The sequence below is a fragment of the Pogoniulus pusillus genome, chromosome 9 (assembly GCF_015220805.1).
Source record: "Pogoniulus pusillus isolate bPogPus1 chromosome 9, bPogPus1.pri, whole genome shotgun sequence".
Lineage (NCBI taxonomy): Eukaryota > Metazoa > Chordata > Aves > Piciformes > Lybiidae > Pogoniulus > Pogoniulus pusillus.
Genome location: NC_087272.1, coordinates 16,876,507 through 16,889,819, shown reverse-complemented (window position 1 = coordinate 16,889,819; position 13,313 = coordinate 16,876,507). Strand labels below are relative to the sequence as shown.

Genomic DNA, 13,313 nt, shown 5'->3' with positions numbered 1-13,313 from the left:
AACTACTTTTTCAGCATGGTACAGTTGTTAGAAACAGCTTGTCTTTTGTGTGTTTGGGGTTGGTAGAAACAGCTTGTCTTTTGTGTCTTTGGGGGTTGGTAGAAACAGCTTGTCTTTTGTGTGTTTGGGGGTTGGTTTATGTTGGTATCTTCACGTCCAGTACCATTATAATTAAGTCCCTTAGTTCATGTGTGCCAATGGTTGTGCATTTTGAATATAGCGATGTGCTTTACCTCCAAGTTGTCGGAGGGTGACAAAGGCAGTGCTACTAAGAATTATGTCTGACTAAACCAACTCTCTGTTATTACATATCCTCCACCAAAATACCTCACCTTACCATGGAAGCAAAATTAAGAAAGGAATCTTTTCAGTTTAAAATATATTCTCCTAACAGAAAAAATCAGTTATATTCTGCATGATGGATTTTGGCTGTGAGGCTTGCTGTGGTCTGGCTTTCTTTTGGTTCTTATTCCCTGAAGAAAGCAGCATTTCCTACTGCATCTTTTACTTTCTCTGCTTTCAGTAGGAAAAAGTCTGCACACCTAAAGAAAATATCATGTAAAAGAAAGGCAGTATATTCTGGAGATGTTTTCCAAGCAGAAAAACTAAACTGAATAACTATTCTGCCATGTATACAAACACAGTGTAAATTATATCTTTGTAAAAACTGATGCAGAAAGTGGAGCAGCATCCAATTCATTATGTATCACTGAACAACATTCTCTGTATTTCTGTAAAAACCAAAAGAAGCCAATACAATGGTCACACATACTACATTAGATCTCTAATCAGAAGTTATTTTGCGTGCACTACGTCCTAGACTTCTGTGCATCAGTCACTATTTCATAAGGAGCTCACATATCAATCAGGGTCATGATGCTGTCTCCTGGCTTGGAGTTTACAGTTGGAAAGAAGATAATGTTAGTGGCTGGTGATTAAGTAATGCACTACAAATTATCTAAGAAATTAAAAATATGTTTTAAACAAGGACAACCCTTCCAAGCATTGGAAAGACACTGAAGTCTTGATCTCAAATCAGAATGAGAAGAGACTACTATGTATGCACAACATTCCAAAGAATATGACTTAAATACTTGTAAATAGCAGTGACAACCTTGAACTCCAGTGGCTCCTGAGGCACATGGTCATAATATCCTTGACCTTACCAAGCCCAGCTGATGAACTAGACAATTATGATTATATAATGGGCAGCTGCATACATTTAAAGTACTCTTTAAATAATACAAGTCATTTCACTAAAAATGCCAGAAAGGCTGCTTTGACAGCTCATTCTTGAGTTGAAAGTCATTTCCTTTACATGTTTAAAGATAGTTTAAAAAGATTAATTTCTTCTGTGTAAATGCAGCAGAGGTAAAAAGGAGATAAAAACTTATTATGTAGAGTTTTAAGCTAAAGGGCAACAGATGAAGAATTATGAAGAAAGGTCTGTGAATAGATTTTACAAAACTGCAGCATTTTTACTAAGGTACATTGAACATCCAAGTAAGGTACACTCAATGTCCAAGTAATAGAATGTTATTGAGTACACAGAGTTGGCCACTGGCAATCCAAACATATACCAGTCACTTCTTTCTTATGTTCCACAGAATCTGAGGCAAGCTGAAGTGTTGAATGTTATGGAGCTTCATTTCTCATATTCTTCTTACAGAGAGAGTAAACAGATTATGCACTATACTTGACAGTAAACAGTGTATGCACTATATAGTTGAGTTGAGGAGAGACATAAGAATACCTTTGTGGTAAATACAGACAGTGCTATTTTAAAATCAGTAAGGCATCATAACAGATGAAAACAGCTATTATCATTTCTTAGTGATAACGACTAATGTACTTAGCAGTATGGATTCAGTTAATTAATGAGGTGACCACATAATTTACCTAATTAGGCAATAAGTCAAGAGTTTCTCTTAATTACATCTCCACGTAAAAATATTGCTCCAGTCATGTATCGATTTAAAGGTAACAATTAAAACTAGTGGAAAGTTGCAAATACAAGACAAAAATGTTGGGAAATACAGTGGAGTGGATAGTGTGAAAGCATACAAAATTGTGTCCAGAAGGAATGGAAGATGATAAAAACTATGCAGAACTACATAAAAACACAAACTCTGAAATCAGAACAATTTTCTAAACTCATACACCTAAAGGCTTGTATGAAACCCTTTTTTAATATTTGTAAACAAAAGCAAACAAATTATTATCACTATTATTATTACTAAGTATCCATTTACCTCAGGAAAGATTAGTTTGCAGATGCTTTCAGTTAATGTGTGGAGGTACACTCTACTTCTGCTTGTTTTCCTTTGTGGAAGGTTTCCTTGAGCATCTTTTTCCTGGACTTCTTTGCATATGGGCAAAGCTGCTCTAGAGCTGTCTTCTGTGCAGTCCTTGTCATGTTCCTCAGTAATTTGACTTTGAGTCAATAAGGAGAAAGGACATTCACCCGTGATCTTCAAGTCTTTCAGTTTTGTACAGAACATACTGTACGTAGTCTCTCTCTTAAGAGTACTTGGCTTTGTGTTTAATAGTCCTCTTCTGTTTGCTAGCAAGCGCAGCAAATGCCAGGGTAGTAGATAAGGCAACCACTATGGAAGATTATTGGAAGCTATAAATCACCACAGGAACCCAGGAAATCGCCTGTGTGCCCCTGCAAAACAAGAGCAAAAATTTTTTTTTTTCTTTTAAATTCCTGTGCTGTGCCACTTTTATCATATGTGCATTACAATGAAGGCTTTCCTAGGACCTTGCTCAGCAAAGTACTTAAGATCATGTGCCATTTTAATCATGTAATCCCTACTGACTTCAGTGCTTCAAGTAATTAAAGTTGTATGCATGGTTAAATCCTTGGTTGAACAGGAGCTCTTTTGACTAAGGCAGAAGACTGATTACATCAGATATACCTCTGGTCACATCAATGGATGAGGTTTCTGATAGAGATCAGAATTCTAACGAGGAGATCTTTCTAATTCTTCATAAGAAGCTATTAAAAACTACCTGTAATGGCACAATGGAACTGATTCATTATGGATACTTAAATCTGAGCTTAACTGATGCCCAAGATAGCCCTTTTGTAAAAGACAGAGGTATAACCAAAGTTAGTACTTGCACTTCTGGAACAGCATCGGAGACCAAAAGGTCAGGCCTTCATGTAAAAGCCACTGACTGGTGACAATAGCATGACAATTTGATCACATAACTGAAGTTGCTTGGAAACAGCAAGGGATTTTTATGTTTTTGACAGTGATATCTTTCAAACAACACATTAACAAAAAGGGCTGAATTCTTAGTTTTAGTAATTGTTCCCTGTTTATTACACCTACGTCAGTTAGACTTAATATGAGAAAGGCTCTTCCCTTAAAGGCTTTGACAGTATCTCGCTGAATCAGATCCTCTCATCCTCATATAATGCTCTAACAAGGTAATCCTTGAGGGCTTTTGGCAACTCTGGAAGCAGCTGAAGTGTTACATTTGTCTCTCTAAAGATACACTACAGTAACGATTTCTCTCAGCAGCACTATGGCTTTAATCAGCCTATCCACCACACTGCCTATTTCAGCCCCTGAGACACCCAAAGGGCTTTTAGGGTCACACAGCAACTGTACCAGGGTTAAAAATAACTAATTCCATGATATAGGTTATCAGCTGCTTCCTTTGAAACAGCTGGAATGAATGGCACAGCAGAGGAGTGCTACAGCACAAGTAGCATGGCTAAAAAGAGAAATGAGTAGAAGCTACTTTGCCTGGCCCTGCTGTTGGAAAAAAAGGGGGGAAAAAAGGTATTTGGCAGAAAAGGACCTGCTAGAGTACACTGCATTATGATGCTGTCAGGCCAGCTTCTAGGGGACATCTATCAAAATTACTGAAGTATTATTTTAAGAATCAATAAACACAATGCTAAGAACAAGAGACTGAAGAATGTTTACATAACATTCTAAATGGTTGGTTTCAGTTTTTACATAGAAACTCATTTGTTTCTCCTGCATGGACGTCACTAATCTTTTAATTTGTATTGCTGAATACTGTTCTGCAGCAGCGAGGCAGTGAGGAATTTCAAGCAAGAACCGTGGTCTCAATATATAAATATACAGAATACACTTATTTACCACGTAAGCATTGTGTTATATATATATGTGTGTGTGTAAAAATACTTTTATTCAGGAGCTATTATAGAATGTTAAAAAAAAAAGGACAGAAAATAATCGTGTTGTCTGTAGTTAGACTGATCTGTGTACAGAAATAAACTGTTAAGAGAAATAGTAACACAATAGTAACACGAACTGATGCAGCAAGAGAAGTGTGGCCAGCCGGGCAAGGGAGGGGACTCTCTCCCTTTAATATGCTCTCATCAGACTCCACCTGGAGTTCTGTGTACAGTTCCAGAGCCCCCAACACAAGAAGGTCATCGAACTGTTAGAGTGAGTCCAGAGGAGGGCCACGAAGATGATGAGAGGGCTGCAGCACCTCTGCTATGAGGACAGGCTACAAGAGCTGGGGCTTTTCAGCCTGGAGAAGAGAAGGCTTTGAGGAGACCTTGTAGTAGCCTTGCAGTACATGAAAGGGGCCTGCAGGAAGGCTGGGGAGGAACTGTTTACAAGGTCTTGTAATGACAGGATGAAGGGTTTAAACTAGAAGAGGGGAGGTTTAAACTAGATGTTAGGAAAGGGTTCTATAGCATGAGGGTGGTGAAACACTGGCACAGGTTGCCCAGGGAGGCTGTGGCTGCTCTCTCCCTGGAGGTGTTCAAGGCCAGGCTGGATGAGACCATGAGTGACCTGTTCTAATGGGAGGTGTCCCTGCTATGGTGGGGGGTTGGAACTAGATGATCTTTGAGGTCCCTTCCAACCTAAACCATTCTATGATTCTCTAATATACACATGCACTAGTATCAAAGGTTTAAAAATATATGGCTTTGATTGATTTTACCTATATACTCATGGGCTTTGCTCAATTTGGGCCTTAAATTTCAAAACAAATCTCAAATATATAAAATAACACTATGAAAACAACCTTTTTGATCAAGTACACCACTATTTTTGAAGAAAAAAAAATCCTGACATATATTCTGATGAAAATAAAACCCCAGCAAAACATGTAAAACATCTCCAGTGAAGGTTAATATTGCATTTATGTGTGCTGCTATTGGAAAACAAAACAACCAACACAATAAATGTTTCTCTCTGTGTGAAGAAAGTAAGACTGAATAATACTTAAGTCAGATGCCAGTAAATATTTACCACATTCACACTAAGAACAAAGGAGGAGAATGACTTTCAGCAATCACTAATCGTTTTGATGTGGGTTTTTCCTGCAGATAAAGCTTTTTCTCTGCTTCTGGATGACAATATTCTGGAATTATTTGGAGGTTCACTTCCATGCTTGTATAATGTATTTTAATTAAATTACATTTGATATGTTAGGAAAGACATCCACGAAGGTAGAATCGGCTCCATGAAGGAAGTAATGCCATTATTTTACACCTGGAATAATATGCCGTTTCCAAGAGCTGCCAAGTGGAAGGAGAGGTCCCAGAAGACAGTCATGGACCAGCATATATTCAGGGGCAGAATGGGCATTGATGCAAAGCGCTCTGAGTCAGTAAAGCTGTTGGACATCCAGCTACTGTATCTGAAGCTCCTCTTTGTGATCCTGCCACCTTCTGCACTGAAGAACACACATATTCAGCCTCTTTCTGCCGTGGTTAGGAACTGGAATCTGAGCCCTTGCTCTGAGCGTGACCACAGGCTCTCGTCAATGACAAAATCATCATCAATTTGCATGAAAGTGGAGATCTATAATGTTTAAGAATGACATTGGACAGAACTATTATTATTTATGTACAGTTCGTTAAACTCCAAGTGGTGATGACACAGTTCCTAAAGAAAGCTTCCTGTAGAACTATTCCAAGTAACCTGAAGTTCTTGTTTTCCCAGAAGCCAATGGGATTGTCTCAGTTCAAAACCAGCATCTAATTAATAGACATACAAATTTTCAAGCAATGATCAATTCAAAACTCTTCCTGACCTATGCAATGGCAAGACCTCCTAAATCCCATCTTTAAAGAAACAGTGTCAAACCTAACTTCATTACACTTCAGAGATTCAAATAATGAAAAAAAACCACATTCATATACTAGGTCTTTCCTTTATTAAAATATCAAGTTTGTGTCTGCTATACTAAGGGCATCTTGCATTTAATATAACTAAAGTTCAGTAAAAAGGCTACTGTGTTACAGGAAAACTTGTTTCACTCAAATGGTAATTAGAGAGTGGTTTTAAAGGTCTGACAGGAGAAAGATAATGAGCCACCAGTGTAGTTTACAGAAGGAATTTCAGCAGCATATTGGGCCTTTAGAAGATAAGAGGGAAAAATATTTCACACATCACAGGTAAAATCAAGCAGATATGTTACAAGAACGATGAAAACCAGCCCTCCCATTGCAAAGACATTTTCTAAGCATAAGAAAAGATTCAAGGAACATGAGGAAACGTGAGAGATTTCTGGTTTTAATTCCTCTCCAGACATGCATTGACAGAGCTCATCCCAGAGGAGCAGCAGTGTTTAATGTGAGTTCTCCATCTCTGCCATATTAATTGATGTCATATTTACCTCGGGAAGCAAACTGAAAATGAAAATTAAATAACCCACTGTGAGATTGAACTACAAGCAACCAATTTATTCAGTGTCTGGCTGAATGCAACATGGCACTGTGCCACTCAGAAAAAAAATGAAGATGACTTTACGTAGTATAGTCACAGGAGCAGAACAAAATAAAAGTGCTCAAAATGCTTTGTCGAAACATATCACTGTAAATTTACATCTATATTTGTCTTACAGGGAAAATGCCTTCCTGTACACTTATTTGTATTACTTTCTTCTGAAAATTTTCCTCTGCTAAAGCATTTCCTTGACAGTGTCATGAAATACAGTGCAATGAATCAGTCATACAGTAAACCCCCCTAACATTAACACAGCCATTTATAAAAACTAAGCAATACCACTTGTTAACAGTAGTTAAATGTGGTTTATAACCTTAGCTTAATGAACATGGCATAAAAAGGCACCATCAAATACTTATTTTCTCATTACAAAGAGAGTCCTTTTGCTCAGAGTAGGACAGAATATGGTTATTCACAAGACAATGTCACTTTTTTATTGCTAATCAATCATACCACTTTGTTAGGTGAACTAAATTTGTTAGGTGAATTAACAAATAAAATTGAGAAAAGGTTTGTTTTTTAGCAGTTAGAAAATAGCACTGACTGAATCTAATATTCTCCATTTCAAGAGTGATTGCAGTACTTGCAGAAAGGACCTCAGTGTGGTCTGGGAGCCATTGCCTCAACAGAAGCAGCTGTTAACTTCTACAATGCCTTCATGTCAAAGTGAGGATTGTAATTCCCACTCAGCTCCAATCTCTGTGGAGAGTCCAAGTCACTCAACCTCTTCACAAAGCAAGGCAGGAGCTTTACTTTTGCACATAGGCAAAACCTGTCAGCTTCTGGCAAGACAGGTTAGTGCCCTTCACCCTGCCGGTAGCAGCTCATTGTGGATTCAGCTGTTGTGCCTGCCAGCAGACAAACATAGGGAAAATAACTAAATCCTGCCATTCTCTTTTAGTAATCCAAAGTGCAATTTCCACACTTTATTTATTCTACTTCAAGTACTGTGTGTAGCAACAGCATCAAAGCCCTAGTGATTTGTCTGTTTCCAAGGATTTTAAGGAGGCTTCCAAAATAGACAAAATTGCTCAAGCCTGCATCAATACATGTTAATATTTTAAGCAATCAGCCTAAGTGCTTATTAGTCTTATTAAATCTTGTGCAACTCAATAAGCATTCTCTGGCCACTTCATTGTTAACTTAAATACACTAAGAGTGCAGATGCCTTAGGAGCATTAATCTGCATATTGCTGGCTTGGAGGGTGCAAGAGGTAAGTAACTGGAGAAGACAGGCAAATCTGTTTACAAATTTCTAAGTGGTAGTGAGTCATACCTAACAGAAAAGTGCCAGTTGTTGACCTAGGTAGAGGACATCTTAAGATGCATCTTTGTCAAGAGGAGTGAGATTTTACCTGCATTTCCCCAGTCAGAGGCTAACGCATCAACTGAAACTTGAGGATGCCTCAGTTTCTCTTTCCCAATAATTTGGTCCTATCATTAACACAGAAAATACATTTGCTAGCCTACCTCGGGATAAGTGTGTTATTATGCAAGACTAATTTAAAAACTATACCATGTGTAACCTGCACAGTAGGTAAAGTTCACAGAATAGGATTTCTAAGTCTGCGGCAGCAACACAAACATAATTAATACATTAACGAGATCAAACTGCATACAGAATTTAACTCTTCAAAAAAAAATTACAAATCCTAGAGCTGAGCTCTAGGAAATCCCAAATACAGGTGACTGTTCAATCCTAAATCATTACCAACATTGTGTAGATATGGGCTTTACTTATGCTACAAAGTAGTACCTTTTCCCCAGCAAAACTCTAGACTTTTCACAGCACGTATTTCTGCTACTTGGGCAAAGGTAATAACTGATTAAAAGGTTGTTATCCTCTCTGTAGATAAGGATTAGACATGATATTGGCCAGTGGACTTCACCATAACTGACTGGTACCCACTAAACTATCAAGATTCAGCAATCTCAAGTTCTACTCTAGCTCTCAAAAGAAATATGCTTGATCCATTAATTTTTCTGCTTCTTCCTCCAAACTTCTGTTCATCTTTCTGACACGTCATCCCTAGTTCTAATCCATCTGCATCTCAAGACCCATTAAAGTAGTTTTACCACTTCTTCTCCAAAGCACTAATTCCCACTGTGTGCAAGCCCAATTCCAGTATCTTTACTGCCAGATGTAGCCCTGCTGGGGGCTATTTCTAAACAAATTATAATCAGAAATTTCTCTAAGTTGCAGCATACTTTTAATAATGTGCTACACACATATAGCACTTCCTGAACTACACAGTGGAACTGCAGTAATTTCCAAACTAAGTACAAAGTAGTACAGTGGCTATGATAAAATAATACAAGCCACAGCACTCAATTATTAACAGTCCAAATCTTTCAGTAAATGTAAATTCAGTGTTGTAACTCATCTCAGTGAGTGTCCTATACATGTCCTTAGGGAAAGATAAAAATCTAGTCCTCTCCTTACATACTGTGGAGTTTTCTCACCTTTCTATCTTTTTTCTTTATGAAGTGTTTTAACACACACTCAGGTATTTCTTCTTTGCTCCAAGTCAAATGGATTGTGATCTGTGTTGCTGCAAGATTAGACAGCTACCGAGCCAGGAGATGAAGAAAATAATTACCTTTGTCTTCTGAGAAGAAAATAAGTTTATCTCCCTTTCCATCTTTCCCTATTGTAATCAGTTGAATACATACGTAACCTTCTAAACTGCTAATATGTTTCAATTTAAGGTCATCACACTACAGACATTTTTTCTGCTTGTTAACATTTGTGCAACAACAGTGAGCTCCCTACCTTTATATAGAAACCAGTGCTCTTAAAGACAGGGAAACTCCCTACAGTATCACGGAATTTCTTACACTGATTTTATGACTGACTCGTTTCCCTCTAATGACCTGTAGTAAATCCCTGCATTCAAATATAGCCCTGGGAGAAGCTCAGACTCCAGATGTGAAAGTTACATTGCAGCCACATGTCTGCTTTCAATTAAGGGCACAAGGGTAAGTCTAATTACTGCACCCACATTTTAGCATGTAGCTAAAGAAGGGCTGATTCCCAAAGGCTGCTTATAAAATGTGTATTTGTCATTTGAAGTATCACATGTACTTTCATAGCATAAATATTTTTCCTGTGCTAGGACCAAGTAACAGGGAGGCATGCTGAGAAGATAGCGTGGGAAAAATATTCTCTTCCTGTGAGTCAAAGCCTATCTGTGCAAACACTCCATAGCAGGCCAAGCACGCAGTCTCATAGCACCTAATTCTCTGCTCCCTGTGTTGCATGGCTACAGCACATCCTCATACCCTCACCCCTGGTCCAACTCATGGCTTGTATCACCAGCTAAGCCACATATGATGGAAGTATTATTCCTGAAAACCCCAGCCTTCTTACATGGAGGTGGCTCTTGAGGTTGACTGTTCATGGGTGTTTTTCCTGAGGCAGAGCTAAAGGTACCTCACAAACATTAGAAAGAAGCTGCTGTATGCAACCACAACACATTATTTAAGTTGATTTTTTTTAATATTTATATTGAGCTGACATAACTGATGATAGCTCAAGTGATCTGGGTACCTAGATGACGAAGCAATTAAAACAGACGTGACGCAATAAGGACAAGCAAAACCAAAACCTATCCAAAGTGTTTGGGAACTCCTCACTCCTTAAAAGAATGTATTTTAAATACAGCATTTAACCTGCATTTCCAGTCTGTGAAAGTACAACTCCTGAATGAAAATCACAAATGGGAAGCTAAGAAATAAATGTGTATCTGCAGAACTCTTTCTTTTCAAGAATTAACATTTGTCCTGAAGACATACGGTTTTCACAACAGCTAAAAGGAGTTAAATGGAAAGTCCAAAGACTCGACCATAGCCAACAGAATATCAATTGCAACCACAAAAGACGATGGGCTGTGGTTCTAGAATGTGTTATCTTTATCTAGTGTTCAAGACTTAGACAGGATTGCTGCATCTTCTATAACAAAGGAAACAATAAACCATAAAAAAATGCCAAATTTGTCATACACTAAGTAACTTCTTATTCTAGAACCATGATCCAGATTAATTCTGAAGCATCTTCAGAGATGATAAAGTAATTCTCCTGCTTCTTCAAAGATGCTTATCTCGCTAAGCCTTGTACATGAAGCTGAATGTGGATAACTGTTTAGCAAACAGTTTGCCATTGGAATGGGCTGCCCAGGGAGGTGGTGGAGTCACCGTCCCTGGAGGTGTTCAAGAAAAGACTGGATGAGGCACTTAGTGCCATGGTCTAGTTGGCTGGATAGGGCTGGGTGCTAGGTTGGACTGGATGATCTTGGAGGTCTCTTTCCAACCTGGTTGATTCTATGATTCTATGAAACTGACACATAGGTTTGAATAGACACAATTACTTAGTGCTTTCCCAAAGATACTAGAGCACTGTAGTGCAATAGAAAACATCGATTGTAGTGTCTTATGACAGCGCATATGCTTAAATATTCCCTTTGTGTTCACAGCTTTAAATTATAATGAACAGCAGGTTTTCTAAATAAGTTTCCCTGAACTCTGTAGATCTTAAAGAACTGTTTGAAAACTAGGTCTGTAGAAAGCAAAGTATTTTATTAGTAGATTTAATCTGCAGAGTTTTCTATTTGCCACCTGCCACTTCTGTTCATAGTGTCTACAAAATCATTTTCACACTGAAAATCACTGACAACTACCTTTCTTATTTATTCATAGTTAAGCACTCATGCCAACACCCACTGAAGTCAGCAGCAGGTTTCTAGATATAGCAAGAATAGGATTAAAGCAAATGTTTTCTTATTTTTGAAGCAAAATACAGCTTTGGCTTTTTTCATTTGGGGCTTTTGCAGGTAGGTGTGCACATATGATAGTAAACACAGAACCAAAGTCATTTGAGATTCAAGAAAAGCAAAATAAACATGCATGGGAAGCCAATAACAGGAACTTCTAATTAATGAAAATGGCTTATCCTGCAGCAGTGAGGCTGTGTCCTAGTAGTTTTTCTGACAGAGAAAAACCACATCGATCAAAGAGGTGTATTCAACCAGAATTGATGTTTCAAGAGGTGTTTTCAGAGACATCATGATGCCACCGATTCTGCTTTATCTAGAGCCCATGGCAAAGAAAGCAACCCTAAGAAGAGGAGAAATCAGGAACTTTCCCAGTTGTTCTTTTTCATGGTATCTGCAGGGTAAGACCTGCAATCACTTTCCTTTTTTGATTAGATGCTTACAGACGATTTCTGCCACAAACAACTTTTAAAATAACTGAAGTTGTTGTGGCCATGTGCACTGTAAATTGGTACCTTCATTTTGCACTGCCCTGATTGGCCTATCATTTTTCACATAATGTACAGGCAGATTAATTATTCATGGCCCATCCCTTTCCAAATCTGCATTAAAAAAAAAAAAAAGAATCAAGTACAAAAAGCAGTGAATCTTTTAAAAAGCACAGTGCCATTCACACATCTTGTGAGACTGAATGCTGTAGGAGGAATACAATAAAATACCAATTTCCCTGTTGGGTGTATCACTTAATTGCTTTCTAATACTCTACTGGAAAATATAGCAGATACATATTTAAAGCAGAGAAAGCTTGGTAAATGTGGTAAATATGTGAATTTATCTTGTCTCTAAAAACACAGGCTTTTTTGTTTTCTCTAAAATGATGAAGTAAAGATGTTTTGTGAAATACTGAGCTTGCACATGTGAAGTAAGATAAATTCACGTTGTTAATTAATCACAGTAAACATGCACTTAATGACTAACGCTAGGCTGCTGATAGAGTATACCACCTCTGTAACAAAGCTATAAATTAAATAAATCAAGAGACACAGTTTGGCTTCCCTTAGAATGTTCAATCTGTGATGCTTGTTATTGTCCCCAGTGCAATTGCTGGAGCTATCACAGCTACTGATCTTGCAAATCCTTTCGTTCCACTTACTCTACTTTTAAGCATATGAAAGAAATTAAATTGCACACTGTTCTTCAGATTACTTTTGCACAGGAGAAGTCAGCACATACAAATGACAGCAGTAGGAAGAAGGCAGCACGCACAGCTAACTCAGAGGTAAGGGCCATGTTCACCACATACTCTGTATGGGGAACTTCCCTTTGGCCTTGGTGGCAGCTGGATGTAAAGACCAAGCTGAAAGTACTTATGGGTTACTCATCTTTGACACACCATCTATTTAAAAACAAAATGAAAGTGTGTGATAGATTATTGCAGAAATCTAGGTTTACTCAGATCTAGAAATGTAGAGCATTCATAAAGAAATTGCTCTAATCATTGTTAAAATGTAGCTTCCTGGTTTAATAATATTTTCAGTGAAAATCAGAGGACGATCGAGGCATTGATCATGACGCAAAGGAAAATGCATGATATATATGCTGCTTTTCCAGACCTTCAATAGTGCCAAACAACTGAGAGAAGATCCATGCCTGTAGCTACATAATGTTATCAAACAGTAGAAGCCTCAGTCAATGGTGCTCTCAGTTGTAACATGCGTTTAGAAGGACTGCGTGCTTCAAACCACGCAGTATACTGATTCAAGTGCATTAGCTGTTGAATTGCACCTTCTTGTCACAATATCAAAGT

General features: G+C 38.0%; 1 protein-coding gene across 1 annotated transcript in view; it reads right to left on the bottom strand.

Annotated features, from left to right (window-relative positions):
- GUCY1A1 (guanylate cyclase 1 soluble subunit alpha 1) overlaps window positions 1-13,313 on the bottom strand; it is a 36,059-nt gene that overhangs the window by 12,764 nt on the left and 9,982 nt on the right. Inside the window, exon 2 of the mRNA XM_064148700.1 lies at window positions 2,253-2,668. Within this exon, the coding sequence (XP_064004770.1) occupies window positions 2,253-2,501 (249 nt within the window). The 5' untranslated portion in view covers window positions 2,502-2,668. The remainder of the gene's footprint in view (window positions 1-2,252; window positions 2,669-13,313) is intronic.